Source organism: Sciurus carolinensis, chromosome 17 (assembly GCF_902686445.1).
Source record: "Sciurus carolinensis chromosome 17, mSciCar1.2, whole genome shotgun sequence".
In the NCBI taxonomy this organism is placed as follows: Eukaryota; Metazoa; Chordata; class Mammalia; order Rodentia; family Sciuridae; genus Sciurus; species Sciurus carolinensis.
Genome location: NC_062229.1, coordinates 31,026,775 through 31,041,116, shown reverse-complemented (window position 1 = coordinate 31,041,116; position 14,342 = coordinate 31,026,775). Strand labels below are relative to the sequence as shown.

The 14,342-nt window shown below is 43.4% G+C and overlaps 1 protein-coding gene across 5 annotated transcripts in view; it reads left to right on the top strand.

The window, feature by feature from the left end:
* Window positions 1-8,122: 8,122 nt before the first annotated feature.
* Window positions 8,123-14,342, top strand: part of Xylb (xylulokinase) — a 46,959-nt gene continuing 40,739 nt past the window's right edge. For 3 of the 5 annotated variants that reach the window (XR_007105828.1, XR_007105829.1, XM_047531474.1), the window contains exons 1-3: window positions 8,126-8,281; window positions 9,671-9,753; window positions 13,492-13,561. Coding sequence is in view for 3 of the 5 variants with exons in the window: in XM_047531474.1 (XP_047387430.1) it covers window positions 8,225-8,281; window positions 9,671-9,753; window positions 13,492-13,561 (210 nt within the window). In the remaining 2 variants the exon portion in view is untranslated. Of the gene's footprint in view, window positions 8,282-9,670; window positions 9,754-13,491; window positions 13,562-14,342 lie in introns of all 5 variants that reach the window. The other 2 variants (XM_047531475.1, XM_047531476.1) reach the window with 2 other exon arrangements.

The following is a 14,342-nucleotide window of genomic DNA, read 5'->3' as shown; positions in this document are numbered from 1 at the left end:
GTACAAACACACAAACTGCAGGTATATTCACACTGGTAAAATAAACACTTTTGTCTTTAGAGCTCTTTATAGAGTGTTTGCTTAAACATCAAAGTCCACCCAACTTTTCTCCAGATAAAAATGCAAAATCAGCTTTTTAAAAATCTTAACCTCAACTGCATGAGTTACTTTTTAACTAGAGGCAGGCACACCCCGACCCTCAAACTCAAACAAACAAAACTGTAATGTTTGCCCTGCTGGGGGGTTAGAGTCCAAAATATTTATTTTCACTCATAACAGCTTCCCATTGATTTTACAGATAACTTTACTGCTTTTGAGGTAGAATAGACAGAAGAAATATTTCATTTCTAAGAAAGCCCAGGATGAAATCCTCTGTATATAAATGTTATAAAATTACAGATACGTATAATAAATTAATGAATCTGAATTACAACTGATTAGTCTATTTCTTTTCCTAATTTCTGGTTATTTTAATTCAGTAACTTTTTTTTTTCATTGTTGATGAACCTCCATTTTATTCATTTATTTATATGCAGTGCTGAGAATCAAACCTAGTGCCTCACATGTGCTAGGCAAGCACTCTACCACTGAGCTACAACCCCAGCCCTTAATTCATCAACTTTATCTTGTAAGTAGAAGGGATAGGAATCAAACCTACTAATATACTCCCAATTTTTCACTTTAAGAACTACTTATTCATAAAAATAAATACATAACCCTGGATGGTTTCAATATTTATGGATACTAATAAACACAGATTCAGGGATGTGCTAGTTAAAAACAACAACTAGTCTACTATTTTTAAAATAATAGTAAAATATACTGGAATTTTAAAATAAGGTATTTCAGGAGTCTGGGGCAGGAGGATTATTTGACTATGGGAATTCAAGGCCAGCCTGGGCAAGGTAGGAGAAACCTGGTTGAAAAATAAATAATTAAATAAACAATAAAATAATGCTTCTTTATGAAGACACACATTTTCCTAAGAATTTTTGTGAAGAAAAAGTCTTATGTAAAATCCATTGGATGTGATTGCAGAAACTTCAAAGGAAGAACAGTGTTCTAGTGTTATTTCACTGGAGACCAGAAAACAAGAATTGGATTTACGTTTATCTCCACTTTCTTACTTTACAATGAGTTTTGCTATTCTATTTACTACATAAAGTTTTTTCTGTCTTTGAAAAGCTGATATCTAGTGCTTGCTCCCAGATGAATTAATTCTCACTGATTTCTGTTCTGATGCAATTTATTCAGCTGAAAAACACCTAGATTCAAAAAAATGCAATAATTCAAAATCCAAGACTTTGCTAATAGAAGAAAATGCAGGCCAATGTCTTTGTAGAATATGTAGTAACAAATCTTTGTGGCCTTAGGGTAGGAAAGCACTTCATAAGCAAGATCAAATAGCCTGAAAATTAGGACCAACAAGTAGGGATTTTAATTGTATTCAAATTAAAGATTTCTAGTCAACAGAGGGTAGGATGGACGAAGCTAGTAGATAAATGGCATATTGGGAGAAGATATTTGCAACATATAAAACCTACAGTGATTTTACATCTTGAGATATAAGAAACTTTTGCAAATCCACAAGGAAAAAATACTCGGTTTAAAATGTGAGCATAGGACCGGGTGCAGTGGCACATGCCTATAATCCTAGCTGCTTGGGAAACTGAGACAGGAGGATGGCAAGTTCAAAACCAGCCACAGCAACTTAGCAAGGCCCTAAGTCACTTAGTAAGACCCTGTATTTAAAAATTTAAAAAGGGCTGGGGAATGTGACTCAGTGTTTAAGCAACCCTGGGTTCAATCCCTGGTACTCAAAATAAAACAAAACAACAACAAAAACAAAACAAAACAAATCCAAAAAATCCAAACTGTGGAGAAAGGACAGAAGCAGAGAATTCACTGAATGGGAAACCCAAGTGGCTAAGGAATATACAGAGAGATGCCCAAATTAATCTATAATGAGAGAACTGCAAATTAAAACAATAAGAAGACATTGTCCCTCATTTATCAGTCTGGAAATAGAAGGTCGGAAATGCCAAATATTAAATATAGGATGTGGGCCTTATACATTCCAGGTGGGAGTATCTACTGGCATGGCACAGCCAACCTCAGAAGGCAGTCCAGCACCTCTTGGTCAAATCAGTTATGCACACTTTATATAAACCCTACTCTCATAAAACTCAGACACATTCTTTCACATAGGTCCATAGGCCCATGGAGGAGGACATTCCATGAGCACTCTTTGCATTGAACTGGAGTTCCCACATGGACTGGGGACCTGGGCAGTAAAATGTGGTGTCAGCTCACTATTAATTATGATCAAGTAGAACAGGAATTCCCAAGAGTTCTCCCTGCATAGCACCCTTAAAGTCTCAACAATTTTTTTAAGTGCTCTTTGGTCAAAAGAAATCACAGTTCTGGTTACTCATGGTGTTGTGCTATAAGCAGTTAGGTCCAAAGAGCTTAATACATTTTTGTGTCCTAATAACAATACTATAACAAGGTCACTTCTTTGGAGTTGTCCTTTGCTCCCCTCTCCCTCATCCTTTTAGGTATCCTCCCTTTTGTCCAGCATTCTAAATTCTAGAAAGGCCACCTAAATGGTTAAGATAAGATGTTAACTGCAAAAACTTTCGTTAGGTTTACAGAACACAACCTCTGGTGACTTTTGTACCACTTTGCCTTAGTCATTAGTTTTGGTTGTTTTTTGTTTGTTTTGGTTTTTGTTTTGGTACTTGGGATTGATCCCAGGGATCCTCTACCACGGACTACATCCCCAGCCCTTTTTTTTTTTTTTTTTTTTTTTTTTTTTTTGTATTTTGAGACAGGGTCTCACTAAGTTGCTTAGGGCCTCACTAAGTTGCTGAGGTTGGCCTTGAACTTGCAATCCTCCTGTCTCATCCTCCGGAGTGGCTGGGATTGCAGGCTCTTGAACCACCATGCCTGGCTTAACAAGACTTATTTATTCAGGGGATGTGTGGGCCCATTGGGCGTTGTATAATTTCTCAAATGTTTGGATCAAATTGGACACTGAGTCCTTATTTGCTGTCTCAACCTTTTATATAGTACTTACTTGTGAGTAATTGCTTGCAATTACTTTTTTTGTGGAGTGTGGGGGGTGGTGGTAAGTAATTGCTTGTAAATTGCTGAAGACACAGCTTCACAAAGATACATTATAGAAAGGAATGTAGCACAGTCTAATCCTGGAACTCACCACACTTCAGGTTAGTAGCTCACATGGTACCTGGTATGTTAAGTATTTGGGGGGCTTAAAAAAAGTGCCACCCTGAAGTCTGGCATTTGGCATGCTGAGCTGAAGAAACAGTCTTAGAATCCAGGTCTCTGACCTTCCCTTTTTTTCCCTCGTCATGGAAAGTGTCTCTCTCTCCTCTCTCTCTCTCTCTCTCTCTCTCTCTCTCTCTCTCTCTCTCTCTCTCTCTGAAGTTCCCTTATCTGATTAAGGAAACTTCTTCCAAATGAAATGCAATTGTTTTAAACTCCCTCCCTAGGAATTTCATCAAATAAGTAGGAAAGATTAACCAGGAATGAATTCTTCTTTTAGAGGCAACTCCTGAAATTACCTGGGAGGCTTTATCTGCATAGTAAGTCACCCTTTATTCCAAGTGAAAGTCCACTCCTCACTTTACTATAACTTGTCACAGCACCTCTGTTTCTCTCTCCCTTGTTGATATGTAGTAGATAGACAAGAGCGGCAGGGACAGCAAGTTAAGGGAATAATTCTATAGATTGACCTATGGACTCTACACATTTTCTTTTAAGAAGTCATTTACTCAAGGCCATTCTGACTCTGGAGTGAGTCAATAGGATGTATTACATTCCTTGACAAACAATATGTTATCCCCAGGCTTTTCTCAGGGTTGAGGAATGCATGTCCAAAAACTCCTCCTCTGATAAAACGAACAAAAGTTATCCTGACCCTTGCTCAACCGGGATGAAAAGGGGACATTTGTGACCTTTACACAGACCATTGATTCCAAGACTCAGGAAAACAGGATAATTAAAGGCAATGCTCACTGACTATAAAATCTGTAAAAACAAATTCCAATTAGGTCTGGTCAGTGCATCAAGGTGACTGAGAATTGCTTTAGATCTTTAGCATGTCATTTTAATCTTATTGTAGCCAGGTGCAGTGGTGCACCCCTGTAATCCCAGATACTCGGGAGGCTGAGGCAGGAGGATTGCAAGTTCAAGACCAACCTAAGCAACTGAGTGAGGCCCTAAGAAACTTAATGAGACCCTGTCTCAAAATGAAAAATAAAAGGGCTGGGGTTGTGGTTCAGTGGTAAAGCATCTCTGAGTTCAATCCAGGTACCAAAAAATGAAAGAAAGAAAAAGAAAGAAAGAAAATTTCATTGTAATTGTAAATCCCCCCACCATGGGTTTTGCTTGGGATCTTATGGTTAAATCATGCATAGTAGGGGTTTAAAAATCTGATGCAATCTTACTGTCAGTCAAAAGGTAGTACCTGAGCAGTACTATCTAGAAAATGCCTCCTCCTTCCCCAATAAAACTGAGCTCTCAAGGAAAGTAGTGTCTACCTCGACTCTGAGATGACCCACTCTATTATCCTTTGAAGGTGATTTACTCCCTCCTCAAATAAACTTTACTATACTTTTACTATTTTTTGTGTCTTACTTAAATTCTTCTCTTACAAGGACACAAAAGTGAAAAACTATGCAAACTCCAGTAACACTAAAAAGGTGTTTAAACTTTAACCACTGGGTTTTTCTTTGAATTTCATGTATTTATGGCTCCCGTGCACATGTTCATGTTAATAAATTTGTTATGCACTTCTCTCGTTAACCTGTCTTTTGGTATAGGGATATTGGCTGCCACTACAGAATCATGTGTTTCCTTAGAAAAAAGAAAAATATTCCACAGTACCCTTGTGGGTTCCCTGCAGCTTTCCACAACACCTTGGTACACAGTTTGGGGAAACAGGATTGGATATATAGTTAATGATGTGAATATAAAAACAGTGTGGAATATAAAAAAGTACTTAATCTGAGCCAGGTGGCACAGGCTGTAATCCCAGTGATTTGGGAGGCTGAGGAAGGAAGATTGCAAGCTAAAGGCCAGTCTCAGCAATTGTTATGGTTTAGATATTAGGTGTCCCCCAAAAGCTCATGTGCCAGGCAGTGCAAGGAAGCTCAGAGGTGAAATGATTGGGTTATGAGAATCTTAACCTAATCTGTGCATTAATTGTCTGATTTGGATTAACTGGGTAGTGGCTATAGGCTGGTAGTGTGTGGTTGGAGGAGGAGGGCTATTGGGGTTTATACTTTGGACTATTTGGTTTATATTTTCTATAAACCTTTGAGGTTTATATTTTGTGGTTGGTGAAGGGAGCTCTCTCTTTCTCTCTGATTTCTAGTACCATGTCCTGTCCTGCTTTCCTCCACTGCACTCTTCTGCCATGATGTTCTTCCTCATCTCAGGCTGTCTATGGACTGAGACCTTGAAACTGTGAGTGCCAAAAAAACTTTTCCTCCTCTAATTGTTCTTATCAGGCCTTTTTGGTCACAGCAGTCAAAAAAACTGACTAAAAAACAACTTAGGCCCTAAGTAACTTAACAAGACCCTGTGTCAAAATGAAAAATAGATCCAGGTACAGTGACATATCTGTAATCCCAACAACTCAGGAGGCTGAGGCAGGAGGATCACAAGTTTGAAGCCAGACTCAGCAATTGAGCAAGACCCCAAGCAACTTAGTGAGACCCTATCTCAAAATACCCCCATTCTGAACATAGCATCCTGAGCAAACTTCCTAATGTGCAGATCTGATCTAGGAATTCTCTTTACCCTCAGATTGGAGTATCAGGTAGTGACTAGATAAGAGAAGGCACCTTACTGTGGAAGGTAGGCAATCTGGTTACTATGATACCACCCAATTTCTGCTTTGTAACTAATTCTGTTCAGGGGTTTTTAACAGGTCCTGGGTAAGGAGGTGGGTTCAAGCTCAGAGCAAAACACCAGTCTCAGACCATGGGGATTCCAACCACAGAGTGATAGCTGAGGGGTTTCCCCAAACTTCTCACCTACGAGGTTGTCCTTTCAGGGATCAACAGGGAGTACAACTTGAGAGGGATTGACAACTTAGAACAAATATATCTGTCTTCCTTTCTCGATAAAGGATCAAATCAGCATTCTTCCTATTTTGGCAAATGAGTTCTATGACCTCATTTCCCCTAAAACTACAGTAAAAGGGGCTGGGGAGATAGCTCAGTCGGTAGAGTGCTTGCCTTGTAAGCACAAGGCCCTGGGTTCGATCCCCAGCACCCCCCCCCCAAAAAAAAAAAAACTATAGTAAAAGAGCCTCTTATCAAAAGAGGGGATGAGTCACCAGAAAGGGATAGGTACCACAGTCCATAGAGAAAGGCACCCCTGAACAAGACAAGGTCTTTCTGTGAGGCAGCTGGCGAAAGCCAGTGGCCTTGGCCTTTCAGAGATATTCTTATGTTGCTGAGTCTCCTCACAAGGCTGCCGACTGAAGGCTGCAGCATAATTACTTATTTAGCTGTCAAACATGGATTCTATAGGTGGGTTTCACAGCTTTAGGCCCAGTTTGACATTGATCTTGGGGTCTTGGGCCAAGTTAATAAACTTGTCTATGCCTCAATTTCTCATTCTGTAAAACGAGGGTCATATTTATTTAGAGTTCACATTAAGTATCTGTTGGTGAACACCAGAATAGCAATTATCTTGAGGGTTATTGATTGAGAAGGGTCATTATGGAAATTTCTGGAGTGCTGGACATATTCTATGCCTTGATCTTGGTGCTGTTTATTTGGGTGTATACATACTTTTTTGATCAATAGATTGATTGATTGCACGATTGCAGTGCTGTGGATCAAATCCAGGGAACTTGTACATGCTTGTACAGGCAAGTGCTCTACCACAGAGCTACATCCCCAGCCCTATTTTCTTTTCTTTTAATTTTTTTGAGACAGGTTCTCCCTTTGTTTACCAGGCCGGCCTTGAACTCCTGAGTTCAGTGATCCTCCTGCTTCAGCCTCCTGAGATGTGGAGACTACAGGCACATGCCACTGCACCTCGCTATATTTTTAAGAGTCAATCAAGCACTTAAGATTAGTGTACTTTATAACCTTTACTGTATTTTATACTTTCATTAGAAAAATTTTAAAATGGAGTGAATGGTATCTAACTCCCAGCATCGCAGTGAGGATTAAAGGTGCTTAGCAGGTCACATCATTACTCCTGATCAGTATCCAGTATTTGGCCATTGCCATAGTGAGTGGTGACCACTGGAGGGCCTGTGCCCCCCAACAAGCAGTGAACATCTTAAAGGACAGGTTCTCTGGTACCTTCCTGTTCCATCAAGGAGGAGGATTCCATCTGGGTGCCAAGCAGCTCAAGTTCAACCAGGAAGAGAGACAGCGAACAGACCATTGCAAGTGTGGGACCAGGGGCTCTGAAGGGCTGGGAAAAGTTTCAAACAGGTGGGTGTTTTGGAGGGTTTTTAGAAAGAAGTCAGTCCTTGGAACAAGAAGGCGCCTTAGCTCTCTGAAGGAAGTGGGTCTGACTTTGGTTCTTGTTCCTCTTCACCATGCCTGGCACACATCAGACCATCCATACCAGCTGACAACAGGAATGAATGAGCCTCATCCATGGAGGCACCATGAGCTCTGATTTTAAATAGAGACGAGATGTGACAAAATGGGGAACCACTCCAGTGAGCTGTTTCAGGACAGGGCCTGTCAGAGCCCAGAGCCTCCAACTCCAGGACACATTTCCTTGCGATGCCTGAGTCACCATCATGGGTGGACGGCTGTTTCAGTACCCAAGACCTAAGCCACCAGAGGGGACGGGCAGGGGCAAATTAGGTTAAAGTTGAAGCCTCTGGGCCGGCAGGCCTCGGAGCAAGCCGGGCGCGTTAGGGCAGGCGGGTGAGGATGAGGATGACAAGCGCAGCGGATGTGAACCTGGAAGGGAAGCGGGCTGCGCGGGCGGCACGGTCTATTGCACAGGTGCGAAGCCAGAGGCCCAGAACAGACGCGGTCGCAGCTCGCGTCCCCCCGCAGGCGGCGCCAGAGCGCAAGCCCGCCTCGTGACTCGGGTCCAGAGTCCCGCCGGGCGGGGCGAAGGGCGGGCCCGGGAGCCTGGGCGCTGGAGCGCAGCCACAGTCACGCCGCGGGACGGACTCAGGGACCGACGCTCAGCCGGACCCTTCAGGGCCATGGCGGAGCACGCCGCTCGTAGCTGCTGCTTGGGCTGGGACTTCAGCACGCAGCAGGTACGGTCGCGGGACTCCGCTGCCTGCGGGGCGGGGCCCTCTCCACCGCGACGCCGCCAGGGCTGGCTAGCCGCGGGCCGAGGCGGGGGTGCGCCTCACTTTCGAGCTTCCCGGGGCTCAAGCGTCCCCTTCCTGGTGCGTGGCCGCGGGGCGATGCCCTGCCAGCGAGGTGCGCTCTAGACCCCAGCTTTTCCGGAAAGGGCGGGCGCCCCCCGGGGGGGGGGGGTACCCAACCGGCACGTAGAAGGGAAGTGTCCAGAGAGGGCTGTTCGCTCGCAGTCTTGGGCACCGAGTAACAGGGGACTGGAAGACATTCAAATCAGTGAAGCAGAGAAGCCAACAGACTGGTAGACATGCGTACTACGTGACCTGAAACCGGATCACCCTTCCAAACCTTCCCCCCGCCCCAGGGGCACTCGACCACTAAGCCACATCCCCAACCCTATTTTGTTTTATTTAGAGACAAGGTCTCGCAGAGTTGCTTAGCACCTCACTTTTGCTGAGGCTGGCTTTGAACTCGTGGTCCTCCTGCCTCAGCCTCCTGAACAGCTGGGATTACAGGCGTGGGCCACCGCGTTGGGCTCAAACCTTTTTTTTTTTTTTTTTAATTTAAATGGGCACAATGTACAAATGGACTTTGCCTGTCCCTTTAGCGGCCCTTGGTTGCACCAGCGTGGTTGGGTCTGCTGACCCAGGACTGCTGGCCAAAGGTGGTCTGTGCTACTTCCATGGCCCTGTAGACAGGCGAGCAGAATTAAGAATTTGCCGTCAAACTGAGCATGGGATGCCCCGGGAACTCCTTACAAGTACTGGGGGATAAATACAGTTACAGTTGATCCGCCTCTCCTCAAATGGTCCAGGAAAGCAGGCCTCAAATATCTCTAAGGGGAATGGGGTTAGTGGGGTTGCCTTGCTAGGCCTTAGTTTTCTCATCTGTCCAGGAAAGGAACTAAACCCCTAAGCTTGGAAATATGCATCATTGGGACATTATGTGTCTCTGGATCATGAGCATGGTTGTTGAGACCAGCCCATGGACCTTGCCTAGTATCTCAGACCCTTGCAGACATGAGTGACACCTGCCCCCTTGCCTCCATTCCTTGCAAGGCATTGGAACCAGCTCATCTGTGCCAGTTACCTCTGGAGGGTCTTGGCTTTGGCTGTTTGGGGAGCAGAGATTCCTGGAGATGCATGGTTATTTCTACTTAGCTTCAGTTTCTTCATTTTATTAAATCTTTGGATATGTCCCCAGATGAAGCCTTTGTTGCATGGCTACAGTGATATACCCTAGCCTCCAAGGAGGTGTTTAGGCCAAACCCAGGAGTTAGTAACTCCTGGGCTTCTGTAGAAACTGAGGAAAACTCTACCGTATTTTTAAAAAATACCTTCCAGGTGAAAGTTGTTGCTATTGATGCAGAGATGAATGTCTTCTATGAGGACAGTGTGCATTTTGACAGAGACCTTCCAGAATTTGGGTATGTACCTGGTGTGTGTGTATGTGTGTGTTTGTGTGCACGTGCGTGTGTGTGTTGGGGGGTGGCTGAGTTTCTTCCACAATCTACATTCATGAACCACACTGTATGGTTTTACAAAATTTCAGGAATAGTGTTCTTGATAGACCTCTGAGTATGTTTTTTTCCTATACCTGAAATACTTTCTTCTCCATTTCCTCCCAATTCCATTCATCCGTTTGCTCATTCATTCCCACATGCATTGAGTATCATTTGAGATCTGCTTTGTACCTGGTTGAATCAGTTCATTTTCTGTTGCTGAGGAGATAATGCCACAGACTGGTTAAGTTATAAAGAAAAGTTTATTTTGGCTCATGGTTCTAGCAGAAGTCTAAGGGCCACATCTGGTGACAGCCTTCTTTCAGAACCCTGAGGTGGCACAGAATATCACATAAGAGACAAAAAAGTTTGTGCATCATACATGCTCATGCATGTGTGTGGGGGGGCAGGCCTTCTCTGAGCTTTCTCCATTTTTTTCCCCTTTTTGTGCTGAGGATCAAATTCAGAACCTTGTACATGCTAAGCATTTGAGAGATGGAGTTACTTCTTCACCTGTTGACACTGTCCCTGTTCTCAGCTTAAGCTTCCAGAGGCCTTCTACACTCTGCTTTTATTCTTAGAATCCTGCTCAGCACCACCTGAACAAGCTCAGGCTAGCCTGCTAGAGAATCAGAGACATGTGGCCTCCTTTTCCTCTTCCCAGCCAAGAATCAGCCAGCTAGCAGCAGAGCCCTCTAGCTACTGTTAGCTGACCACAGATGCACCAGTGAACCCAGCTGAGCCCAGCCCATTGAATGACCAACAGAATTGTAAGCTGTGAGCTTAGTGGTTTCAAGCCACTACATCCATCTCTCCCTTTTTTGTTTTCTTTCTTTGGTGCTGGGGATCAAACCCAGGGCCTAGAGCATGCTGGACAAACACTGTACCACTGAGCTATGTTCCCAGCTCCTTTGAAGTGGTTTGTAACAGTACAAAAAACTAACCAGTATACATAATTATTTTAAAGCTTATCTCTAACTTTTGTGTGTGTGTGTGCAACTTGGGATGTAGCTCAATGGCAGAGCACCCCTGTGTTCAATCTCTAATAGGGAAAAATAAAAATAAAAATAAAACCCTCCTGCTCTGTCTTTTCTCCCATTTTGTGACTGATATGGGTGACCAGAGCAGCCTTGGAAGCCACCTGTTGATGATGACAGAGCTGCATAGACCTCGGTCCCTGAATGATTGCATGAAGAACTCCCCACTCCTTGTCTAACCACTTCTGATCATGCATGAGTGAGAAATAAACTTCAGTTATGGAAAGCTATGAAAATTTGTTTTTCCTTAATGAATACAGATTTCCCCCATACAATCTTTTTAAAGAAAAATAATGTGTACAATTTAGCCAGGCACCGTAGTACACACCTGTAATCCCAGTGATTCTGGAGGCTGAGGAGTAGGATCACAAGTTCAAAGCCAGCCTCAGCAGCTTAGTGAGGCCCTGTCAGAAAAAGGGCTGAGGATGTAACTGAGTGATAAAGTGCCCTGGGTTCACTCTCAATTTAAAATTTAAAAAAGCCAATGTAATGCTGTTTGTCGTATTCACAGAACTGTGTGTGTAACCATCATTGCTACCTGATTTTAGAACATTTTCGTCACCTCAGAATGAAACTCTAAATGTATTAGCAGCTACTTCACAGCCTCTTCCTTCTAACCTTGGCAATCACAGTGTATTCTCTTTAAGAATTTGCCTACTCTAGACATTTCATAGCAAATTAATTAATATAATATGTTGTGTCTCGTGATATGTTTCTTTCACTTAGCATAGTGTTTCAAAAGTTCATCCACGTTATACTTTTTACAGCTCGATAATATTCTATTGTGTGGATATACATTTTGTTTATCTAGTCATCAGTTAAATGGACATTTGGGTTATTCCACTTTTTTCTTTATTATGAATCATATTGCTATGAACATTCCTATGTGTAATGGGTTGAATTATATCCCCTCCCAAAATTCCTCCCCAAATCCCATCTCTGTGCCACTTATATATCTTTGGAGAAATGTCCATTCAAATCCTCTGTCCATATTTTAAACTATGCTGCTTTTTTATTATTGATCATAAAAGTTCTTTATGTCTCTGTCCACAAGAACTTCTCAGATATATGATTTTAAAACTTTTCTCCCATGCTATGTGTTGTCTTCACTTTTTTTTTTTTTTTTCCATTGAGGATTGAACCCTGGGATGCTCTATCACTGAGCTACACCCTTTTTATTTTATTTTATTTTTTGAGACAAGGTCTTGTTAAGTTGCCAAGTCTGGCCTGGAACTTGTGATGCTTCAACCTCAGTCTCCCTAGTCGCTGGACGTACAGATGTGCAGTACCATGCCTGGTTTGTCCTCATTTTCATAATGACCATCTGAAACAATGAAACAAAGGATTTTTTATTTTAGTTTTTTGTTGCTCTATGGTGCTATGCTCTATGCTGTACGCCATAAACACACACACACATATACATATATATACATATATATGTGTGTATATATATATATATATATATATATATATATATATATATAAAATCTCATCAATTATCTGTTCATCTGTTTAGGTTCTCCTGAGTTGACTAGTTTATAAAGTTGCTGTGAACATTTGTGCTAATCTACCTCTCCCTCCCTCCCCCTCTCTCTTTCTTCTTTGGTACTATGGATTTAACTCAGGGCCTTGCAGATGCTAGGCAAGGACTCTACCACTGAGTTATATCCCTAACTCTTTATTTGAGACAGGGTCTTACCAAGTTGCCTAGGCTGGCATCAAACTTGCAGTCCTCCTGCCTCTGGAGTAGCTGAGATTATAGGCATGCATCACTACACCTGGCCATGTGTGAATCATTCTATGGCCTTATACTTTCCTTTTTCATAGCTAGATACTTAGGGATAGAATGATGAGATCACATAATATCTAATAATAGATATGGTATGGATTTTGAACCTATTTTTTAATATTTATAGTTGAAAGTGTTGGATTTTATTAAACTATCTCTTTGCAGGAAGGTCTTATAGGGGTGAGGAGGATGAGAAGGTTCCAGGAACTTTCCAGGGCTTCCAGTTCAAGGACTCCCTGGGAAGGGGCCACAGTGGCACTCACCTGTAATCCCAGCTACTTGGGAGGCTGAGGCAGGAGGATCGCGAGTTCAAGGCTAGCCTCGGCAACTTATTAAGACCTTGTCTCAAAAAATAAAAAAGGACTGGGGATGTAGCACAGTGGTAGAGCATCCCTGGGTTCAGTTCCCAGTACTGCAACCACACACATATCCCCCCCCCCCCCGCCTCACTCCCAGGACTGCTGTGATAGATGAGAACTTCCCGCAGATGTGTGTACCACTGCCTCCCACTTCTCTAAATTCATGGTGTTTCAGAGGGCTTTTAGTTCATCCCCACATTCTCCCAGTTACTTCAAGGCCCCGGCACCAAGTGACTCCATTCTTGCCTCCCTGGCCAGACCCTCATGCCTAGAAGATGCTTTCTGAGAATCGCCACCTCTGGGCCACCCTGGGTGATTCCATGCCTTCTCTTTCCATCTTTCCATCTCAGAGTTCCCACTTAAAGCTGGGGGGAGGTTGTACATCAGCCAGTCTCCAGCATCTGCCACCTGAGGCTGCTTCACTGTGCTTAGCCTGCCCTGAGGCGCCATTCAACATTCTCTCCTGTTCTCCCTGCAGGACTCAGGGTGGTGTTCATGTGCACAAGGACAGGCTGACCGTTACCTCTCCAGTCCTGATGTGGATCCAGGTAAGCACAGGGGTCCTTTCCTTCTGTCCCTGGCCTGTCTCACTGCAGTCTTGGTTATTTACTAGGAAACCCCAGGGTGGAAGCTATTGAGAGAGCAGCTGTTGAGACCAGGTCCTCATGGTTTAAGGGAGTCTGTTTGGTTCCTGGGGCAGGTTCAGACTCACAGTCTGAGACTCACAAAGGACTTCCAGGTACCAGAGCCATATAGCTGACAAATTCTTCTAGTGCCATATTTGTTGGTTTGTTTTGTTTTTGTTTTTGGTACTGGAGATTGAACCTAGGGCCTCACACATGCTAGGCAAGCACTCTATACTGAGCTAAACCCTCAGGCTTCTTTCAAAATTTAATTTGAGACAGGGTCTCATTATTGGTAAATTGCCCAAGCTGGCCTAGAACTTGTGATTTTTTTTACTTCAGCCTTCTGAGTAGCTGGAATAATAGGCATGTGCCACCACACATGCCATCTTTAAAATACCACAGAGAAAGCTTTTCCAGACACTTTGCAGTTAGTTGCTGGGGACTCTTTTCTATCTTGAATTCCAAACAGCCCTTGGAATGTCAGTGCTCAGCCCTCTGGACCCTTCAGCGTCAGGGCCTGAGTACTCACACTAGTGACTTACAGCCTAACCAGATCAGTCCCAAGCAGGCCTGCTTGCTTAGGACTAACAAGAAAGGAAGTTGCCTGTGGCCCGATCTGATGACCCATGGGGCCCCAGGACCAGGGATTGGACAGCACAGACAGGCATGATAGGGCTCAGACTACCTCATGTACCATGGGAGA